At 40.7% G+C, this 9777-nt stretch overlaps 1 protein-coding gene across 5 annotated transcripts in view; it reads left to right on the top strand.

Annotated features, from left to right (window-relative positions):
* Positions 1 to 22: 22 nt before the first annotated feature.
* Positions 23 to 9777, top strand: part of KANSL1L (KAT8 regulatory NSL complex subunit 1 like) — a 60974-nt gene continuing 51219 nt past the window's right edge. For all 5 annotated transcript variants that reach the window (XR_009958837.1, XM_062579285.1, XM_062579286.1 and 2 more), the window contains exons 1-2: positions 23 to 88; positions 5985 to 7105. Coding sequence is in view for 4 of the 5 variants with exons in the window: in XM_062579285.1 (XP_062435269.1) it covers positions 6015 to 7105 (1091 nt within the window). In the remaining variant the exon portion in view is untranslated. The remainder of the gene's footprint in view (positions 89 to 5984; positions 7106 to 9777) is intronic.

Genomic DNA, 9777 nt, shown 5'->3' with positions numbered 1-9777 from the left:
AACAGCGGTAGTGGGAGCCGCGCCGGGCGCCGCGCCGCGCGGGCTGGAGGCGGCGGCGGCGCCGCTGTGGAGAGGCCGGCGGGCGGAGGCAAGCGCGGGGCTCTGCCGGGGCGGGGGGCCGGGGCGGGCGGCGGGGCTGCTGGGTAGCCGCCGTTGCGCGCGAGCGGGAAGCGCCGCGCTGAGGCGCGGGGTGGCCGGGGTGGGGGTGGCGGGTTAGAGCGGGGCCGGGTGGCGGTTGCTTCCCGTGGCGGTGGCGCCGCCGAGGGGCCGCGCGCATGCGCGAGGAGGAGACTGGTGTGGGGGCGGGGCGGGGGGGGGCTAACGGTCTGGGGCGCGGGGCGGGGCCGCGGCCCAGTGAGGCGGGGCCGGGGGACGGGGCCGCGCGGCGTGTGGGGCGGGTCTCGCCGCCGCCCCCCTCCCCTCCCCTCCCCTCCCCTGCCGCGCCGGCGAGGCCTGCTCGGCTCTGCCTCTGCTGCACGTTATCGCAATACACTGGAGTTTTATTATTGTTATTACTACCTCTAATGTTAGCATCAGTAGACATATGGAAAGCTTGGACATGCTTTCTCATATGCAGTTTTCTTTTGGGCTGAAATTTGTCGCTGATAACCACAGCCGCCTCCAGGTGAGTGACAGGGTGCTCAGTGCATCTCCCCAAGTTGCTTTCCCAAACTGGAGACCCCATGCTTGTAAGGTAAACGTGTTTAGTGAAGCAGAGTATGAAGTTCTGCACCGAGCCTCAAATCCAGGTGCGTCTTTCAGCTTTTGCTTCGAATTATTGTGTGGTCTCGAGCAAGTCTTCTAGTCTGCTTAGTTCATTGGCTCCTTGTTTGCAAAATGTTGAAGCATTTCCCAAAATAAAACATAACAAGATACTTGATACTCAGCGATGAGAAACAATGCAGCAGACCTAAGAACAAAATCCAGTGACTAACTAGAGTTTGTTTTCTGCCAAAAGAGCATTGGATTTCATTTTTCCCCTTAATAAAAAAAAACAGAACTGGATAAAGCATTATGTTATTGCTAGTAAGTGTACTGACTTAGAAAGCAGGCTTGACTCTCCCACCTTGTTGGTTTGCATCGTGAAATACTGTAAATGATGTGGGGAGTTAAAATTCCAGTCATCTTACTAGTGTCTAGGAGCTGAACTGGTCTTGTTTAGAAACAGGTTTTATGGTCCTCTTCAAAAACGAAATTAAAAAGGATAACTGAAATGTCAATACGGACATAACAATGGATCTAAAAGCATTACAAATATTTATATTAGAGACATATGTAACATTTTTAGGGAGGTGTGTGTGGATTATTTAATGCAAAAAGTCTTTAATTTTAGCATACCTTAAAAATGATATTGGATATTCTGCTGAAAGTGTACGATTTAGTATTATTGATTGAACAGGAATTAGTTGATGGAATGATAATAAGCTTGGATATCATATGTGATCGTCTGTTCAGAGGCACTGCTGAAGAACGAGAAAAATAACTTTGTTCAGAGATTTTAATGAGTCACGGATTTTTATCATAAATGAATACTAATGAGTTCCGCTTGACGTGTGTCCTTTTTGATGTTTTTTTATGATTAAAACTGTTTGGGTGGTCTGTCTTAAATTGAGTTCTTTTACTGTTCAAAGAGAAATCCTTTTTAGGTGTGTGTTTTTTCAAAGAAGAGGAATTTATGTATATATCTTCTGGGGAGTGGAAATACTGGAGCTTGCAATTTTATCCATATAGTACTGACTGCACAGTGAGCACTGCTGAAAGCTGAGACTCCCCACATAGACCTTTTTTTTGATCTATTAATAGAACAAAATACTGAAAAGTTTAAATACCCGCCATGAGCAACTGTACTGCTTTTGAACTGAAAATAAAAGTTACCTACTTAGACTTTTTTTTTCTTTTCTTTTTTTTTTTTTTTTTTTTAAGGAGCAGTCCCAAGTGTGTTCAATACAATCTTTCCTTTTTTGTGTGTGATATTCCTAACCAGGGCATATCCAGTGAGACCAGTATCTCTTTTGTGGTCGCTGCTGCAAACTTTATTTTGTGAGGAAGTGAAGATTATGCTGCTGAGCTGTTTGTCTTTTTTTACAGCCAGTGGCTTGAAATTCATTAACAAGGATCAAATGGATCTGCAAGAGGGATGAATTCTTAAAGATCGTTATGATCTAAGGAGCTTTGTAAAAATTTGGAGCTAGGTAAAGGGTACTCAAGCAGATGCCTCCCTTAGGGCATGGCTTGGGGAATCTTAATTTTGGGTATTACATGAAAAAATTGCTGCCATAACTTTTTTTTTTTTGCTTTTGAAGCACTTTGCTGTCTGTAAGATCTGTACAAACAGATGATAAACACTGGAAGTTCATATATATGAAATATTGTTAATGTACAAGGAAACTGGAAACAGTTTAGCTATATTAAATTGGAATATTATTTGTAGGCAAAGCAAGCTCCTGAATTTGAAAGCAAAAAAATAGTAAACTTAAAAATCTTACTGTCTGCAGAGACCTTGTTATTAACAAGGTTTCAGATACTTGAGATGACAAAGAGTGACTTGATTTACAAGGAGAGAAGAACAATAGGCTGGTATAGAGGAGTTTTACATTCCCCTAATTTCTGTAATTGAAAACCAATATATCAGAAACTGAGAAATATTAAAAAACAAATCCCCTCCCACGGACGCAGAAGCCCTCCAGAGCAGTGTCTGCAGCAGTGTGTGACAAAGTGACAGCCGTAGGCTGGGAGAGTGGGGAAGTGAAAGAGCACCTGAGCAAAAGCAGCAGCCTGCAGACTGGGATGAGAAACCTCGGGTATTAGACACTGGAAAAAAAATGTTTAAAAAGGTTTACCTGTGACAGAAAAGTTTTTTCTGGAATGAAATTACAGTCTCTTCCTAGATACCATATTGCATGATTTCCCCCTCCATTCCCACTCCTTTTTCTTTTAAATTTCTTTCATTTTTTTGTAATTGCAAGAGGTAGTAGTCTTGGCTCTGGAGGCTCTTATTCAATCAGTGTAGTGAAATCATTTTTGCTGCTTTCTGCCAAAATGAAATAAAATATCCCTAGATTGTAAACATTAAAATTTTACAATTTTATGGAGCCAAGTACTTACACTCATTTTTTTAAAACCTTTTTCTACATGATACTTTGCTTATATATCAATGACTTTTTTGTTATGAGCTTTGTAGAGAAATGCTGAGAGCTTGGTAATTAAGGCTGGAGACTGGGACAGTACCAGCCTTTAAATTCTATTAAATGTCACTGAGATTAGAGGAACACACCTGGAGTGTCTTCAGGGCAGAAGCAATTTGTGAGGCTTGCAAGCTCTTCAGTAGGAAGTTAATAGATTTCAGTTCTGGAAAGCATTTTCTTTGTTTTTTAGCTATATTATAATTTAAACAGCTTATGTCAGGAGTTCCTGATTAGTTAGTGGTTGTCTAGCGTGCTTTAGTTTAATGTTAGTGGTTTAATTAGAGAGTACTTTGATTTTTCTCTCCTCTCCCCTTTTCCCTTGAAGAAGAAGAAAATTTTCAAAACTCAAAAATGCCTTTAAGTAATTTGATATTTGCAATGATATTCATTGCAATTTAGGAAATTTGAAATTGCAATTCAATTTCAAATTGCAGCATTATATGTGGTATTTGAGGGAATGTGACCAGGTTGAAACGCAACACTTCTGTCTGAAAATTTTATGCCGCTTTTTTATATATATATATATATATATATATATATATATATATAAATGTAAAATAAGCAAATTGTCTCTAGTCTTCTCATTTGTTTGAGTAATAGCTACACTATGTGTGGACATTTTCTGGTTCTCAAGGGTAATAACCCATTATTGTTAAACAGTATGGGTTAAGGAAGATGGTTAAGATAGAGGTTATAATCTCATTACTCAGTATACTTAGGTATCCCACTGACAGTGTGCTTCTGAGAGATCTTCTTGGGGTTCCCAGGGAAAGATTTAGTATGAGAACTTGCTCTGGAGTCTATAGCAAACCCACAGAGAAGGTGGTAGTTTCAGAGAAGATGCAGTTCACTTTTCCTTGATTTTAACAGTGCTAAATCACTTTTACTTCAGTCCTTTACCATTTGTTAACAGAGGAGACATCAGAGTGAATCTATATTCTCTTGGATTTAAAAATAATCTTGCACCTGCTAGTTCTTTTAAGATGAATTTGAAAATGTTGTAGTTACAAAAGTGGAAAGACAAAAAGCCACGCGTCAAGCTGGTGCTGAGAGTGCTGTCGAGTTACAAGAGCCTCCCAGCAGACAGGCATGTGGAGCAACAGAAGCTGTATGCTGCATACGGGCAGTCCTGGGTGTAAGGACCCGCGCATGTGGCTCCTCATGCTTTGCTTGGTGTCCTGAGGGCTAAGGAGAAAGTACTAGTGCTTCTAAACTCTTTATTTCCATGTCCGACCTTACTGTTCTTTACTTTGAAGGTGCAAAGCTTCGGTTAAAACTAAACCAAGCTTACAGACCGTGAGTTTGCTTTTCTTAAGATCCGTAAATGATGAACTCAAGTGTTGACCTCTTACAAGATCGGTGGATTGAAAATTCCTTAGCTAGGCATTTGCTGTGGAGATCAAAAAAAATGAAGATACTCGAAGAAGGTGGTAGAAAAGGTAGTCAAGTAGTAGAGAGATTAAACAGAAAATACTCGCAATACTGTGCTCCAGTCACTTCTGCTGCTGTTCTCCTGTTTCTGGATTTGTTCTTAATCAAGAACAGACAGTAGCTTATCTTACAGGCTTCTGCAGGCCACATCCAAGCAAATCTCTTTTGGGATATTTTTAATAATCTCCTAAACAAATTTGAAGGTATGGTATAAAACAAAGATTCTTGCACTGTGGGCTGTGAAATAGTATATGTTAAGGCAGCAAAGCTGCTGACTGGCAGTGGGGAAGGTTTGATACTGGTCTTTTGATCCCAGAAGTTTGGGAGCCGTTCATCTAATGTGCTTCAATCCACTGGCTGAGGAGATTGAGTAAAAACAAAGAATTTTTGTTTACAAGGAGTTATGAGTGTGTTGTTTTTTATTATGTGAACAGTGCCCAGTGAGTAAAGAAGAACTGGATACAAAGCACAGGAAAGGTTGTAGGAAACACTTAGAACTTAAAGATATCTGTTTTTAAAATGTCAGCCTTGGTGATTGCTTCCTAAAGTGCATTTGTGGGTGTATAGAGTATATTTTTTTTAAGTTTATATGTAACAAGCATTTGATAAACCAGTCTATTTCTCTGAATAGTAACCATGAGTTTGTTGCAGAGATTCATCAAGTGGTCTGCCTTGCTGAACTTCTGTTAGCTAGCTGCCTACCTGCCATTTCTGTGATACTCTTCATAGAATCATAGAATTGATAAGGTTGGAAGGGACCTCTGGAGATCATCTAGTCCAACCCTCAAGCAAGTAGCCCATACGGGGATTGGACCCATGACCTTGGCATTATTAGCACCGTGCTCTAACCAACTGATACTCTTGTTGACTCAAAACCTGAATAAAAACTGAATATATAATTCAAAGCAATACTTAACTCCAGAGCAGGTTAAAACAAAATGCAGCCACAGTTCTAGGAGTCTTTGTGTGTGTGTGTGTGTGTGCACGCATACTTTTTAAATGCATCCTTCCAGTCTTATGGCTTATAGTAACATTTTTCAGTTTAGGCAAAGTTAGATATTGAGCTTTGGAGGTCTTCTCAGAGTAAAAGAATCCGAAATGCAATGAGGTATGAACACTTAGTCCCCTGAGACATTAAAGGTTTTACTGCACTTGAAACAACCTCTGTATGACATAAAGAAAAATTAGATTGTACTTGTTTGACTCGCGAGGGTACACGATCTGTCTGTGCTCTTTAGATAATTTGCTTTCTCTGTAGCATCTTTGAATAATTCTGAAATGATTTAAAAGTGAAATACCTGACAGAATTGTTTTATGTATACAATGTTGTTAAAATGAGAAAATTTACACAGCGCATGTTATTTTCAGGTTTGCTGTAAACTACGTACAGTAGCTATAATGACACCAGCCCTCAGAGAGGCAGCAACAAAAGGTCATGGTATCCACTTGTCACCTTCTTTGTCCTCTAGAGCTATGGAGTCTGATACAACTTTGTGCATGGAAAATTCCAGAGCAGTGGAAGAGGCGATACGAGAGGATCCCATCGCACGGATTACGTGCTCTGTCCTGGGGTTCCCCACGGCTGAGCCCCAGGACCTCAGGAATGATCTCCTAAGTGGGCAGCATTTTGGTTCTCCACAGTCCTCCAAGCACTATCAGTCTGTCTTGTTAATGGGTACCAATTCTGCATTTAGCAACAAAAGCGGTAAGCAAAGGCAATCTGGAGAGCCCGACTGCTCCAGGATGAGGAATTCCTTGTGTAACGGTGCTGACACATCATTCGGGCAGATTAGTTGTTCACAACCTGAGCAGCAGGTCAAGGGGGAAACTTTTCCAGAGATCACATCTCCAAATTTGGCAGAAATGCAAAGACTTTTGGATTCAAGTGTGACCGAATCCAGTGGCACAGAAGAAACGCAGCTTTTAAGTGGTAAATGGTGCAAGAAGAATGGGTTTTTGGGTAGGGCTCTGGAAGTCTGTGCCGAAACAAAAAAGGGGGATTTATTGCACCAAATTCTTCACAGGCCTTCAGAAGGGGTTGTGAGCTGTGCTCGGGATGAGGTGTATGCTCGCTTGCTCCAGTGTGTCACTAAGCAACAAATGGAAATCAGTCGCGCCAAAAGAACTCAGAAGCGTTTACAAATGCTCCTGGCAAAGCATGTTATCAAACACTGTGATCAGCAGCTGAAATGCTTTGTGAAACATCAGCTACAAAGAATGAAGGTTTTCCACGAACCAACCACATTTTCACACAGTAGCTCCCTTAGTTGCAATGAAGGTTGGCCAGAAAATAGCGCAGCTACTTTGGAGGATAGTTCAAACAAAGACATACAGAACGGATTTTGCATTGCACCGGGTGAAATCCGGGGGTTTGCACTTTCTGCTGGAGGGCTGCTCTCTCGCGTGGAGAAGGATCTCGACTCTGACGCAACATGTAGCAGCTCAGACGAAGATTGCGATGAACAGACTGCAAGAATGACTGTGGAAGCGTAAGTGTTAAATTACTACTAGACTTGTGCTTCATGGTTATAAATCAAGCCAGAGGGGTCTAGACCTGCAAATTCCTTCTTGTGTGAGTAACCTTACTCAATAGATAGTGCTAACTGAAATCAGCAGGACTGCCCGCGTGAGCTAGGTTTGGCAGGATGCAGGCAGAAAGTAAGAACCTCTGGATACAGCATTTAAGGAATGTTACTCTATTAGACTATAGAGAGCTAGATTTTTGTGCTTTTGTTTATCAGTTTGCATTACATTAATGCCACTATCTATTCAATATTAAGATGATGCTATAAATTAAAATTAGTGATAGAAGTGCTCTAAATGATATTTTTGGATGGTATAAACAGTTTATTCTTTGGCGGTATTAAGAATTAGTCAGTATCAGGATCTTAAAATCTACTGCTATGTGATAAAGAGTCAAAAAATGATCATCTAATGCAGATGTCAAACCATCTAGTCATTGGGAGAATTAACACTGAAAAAGCTAGGTATCAGGACACTGACATGCAAAATAGAAATTCATACACACAACAGCTCGGTAGGAGTCTCATGTCACTTACATTTCTAACACTTAAAGACAGCACTGTTTTTGTTCAAAAAGTTTGTTAAGCAGTAGTGGGAGAATATTGAGAGAGACACTGAAGTTTGAGGGGGAAAAATAATTTTTTTTCCTTGCTCTGTTTCTTGAAAGTGCCCTGTTACATATTTATTAGTTTCTGTTGTGAAAGCTTCGGTATAGCGCGGTTATAGTATCAAATTGCTACTGCATTTTGTTAAACTCTGTAGGTTTTGAAAGCAGATAAGAAGAAAAAAATGCAAAGTATAAATGAGTTTTGATTTTCTTTTATGTATTGTCAGGATGATAAACACTGTATTAAAGACTAAACTAAAGCATAATCAATTACCAACTAAGTTATGATCACCTTAAAGATTTGAGTCTGCAAAAGATTCTGTTCTCCTTCTGAAATCCTTTAATGGAAAAATGCATCGTTGCATCGTTGGCTCTTCCCAGCATAGCAGAATCAACATCCTTGTGGCTGATTAGGGTGAACTTCTGAGTAATGGTTCTGTCTCTTATCTTGTGATTACATAAATTGAAAAGGAAAAACTGATGAAAAACTAATTCTGATTCTCAGAGGATAGTGAATAATCCAAAACTTGGATTGAATTTTTATAGTTTTTTTTCTTTTTTTTTTTTTTTTTTTTCCTTGCCGAGGATATTGCAGTTTCTATTCTGATGTTCCTTTGCCTTTATTTCTTCTTCGGGCCTTTGGATTGCTTGCAGTCATCTTTCTACATAAAGGTTATTTGGTGTGTTTTGTTGCACTGAGAACTGTTAAATACAAAGACACCATGTTTGGCTCAGGAAATCCCCAAGCTGCCACGCGCTGGAAGCTGGGGAGTATGCTGGAGGAGTGCTGTTCCATGCCTGCCTTGTTGTTGGACTTCTCCTGGCTGCTGTTAGAGATAAGAGATCACGCAGATGATCTTCAGCGGAATGCAACCTGGGGTTTTTTTTTGTTGTTGTTTTTTTCCCCTTTTTATGTTCTTACTGTTAAACAGTAGTCCAGCCACAGAGATGACTAGGTTAGCAAGGGTGCATTTGCTAGGGCCTTGCTGCATTGCAAGTGCAAGAGTCACCTGTGTTTGAACTGTGCCCCGGCACCAGCCAGCTTAGGGTTAAAGTACCACCTAATTTAAGTTGAAGGTTTTTGTCTGTGTGCATAGGCTGAGGCAATGCTTGAATTAACATTGCAGTGAGGACAGGCTGTCTCTTGTTTGAATTTATTGCCTCCTTAAGCTTAGAGTGGCTTTCTTCCTTGCTCCACCTTTTCCAGGCTTGTCTCTGTGGCTGAAGGCTGTGCCTCTGCTACATGACTAAGGTATGTCAGCTACTGACCAGCACAGTTGCTGGGATTTGCCATTTGCTGAGCTTTAAGGTTCTCTGGATTGCCTTTGAGCTGGACAAAGGAAACAGATAAAGTTAGGATCCATTTTTATTTCTTGCTAAGTGGATTTATGTTACTTTGAAATGCCTTTCTCTCCTAGGGAAGTGGCTCTCAGTGCTTTCCAGAAATAATGTGATTACCTAGGTGAGAGAAAACTAATTTCCTTGCTTATGACTTTTATTTCTCCCAGTGAAAACTTCATGATCTGCAAAGACTCTTTCTCACTGTCATAGTCTTCATCGTATTCAGTGGTAGATGTTATAAGCTTCTATTAATGCAGTGATGAGCAGAGAACAGTGTTCTGGTTTCCTTGTCACTCAGGTAGTTTCTGTTGACCTTTTGTACGGTCACCATGTGGTATGCACTTAAAAAGAGATACAGTCTTGGAGGAAAAGAAATAGCCTGATGGAAACTAATTTCACTGTATCACAGTTTACTGAGTGCATCTAACTCAAGGCAATTACTGTGACTTCACGTTTATTTATTTATTTATTTATTTATGGTCAATACAGTGTGCAAGGGGGAAGGTGCTTCTTGTTATGGCATTTACCTGACAGCAGTCTCTTGGGTGACAGAGGGCGAGAGATTCTGATTCCTGCTCCAAATTCTTCGTGATAGGAAAGAACCTGGAGCTATTTTTAGCATTTTGAGCCTGTTCATTCTCATTATCCTGAAAGGAGTTTTGCCCAACGAGTGTTGACATAAGCTCTCCT

Source organism: Rhea pennata, chromosome 6 (genome assembly GCF_028389875.1).
Source record: "Rhea pennata isolate bPtePen1 chromosome 6, bPtePen1.pri, whole genome shotgun sequence".
Taxonomy (NCBI): domain Eukaryota; kingdom Metazoa; phylum Chordata; class Aves; order Rheiformes; family Rheidae; genus Rhea; species Rhea pennata.
This window is presented reverse-complemented; position numbering and strand designations above follow the sequence as displayed.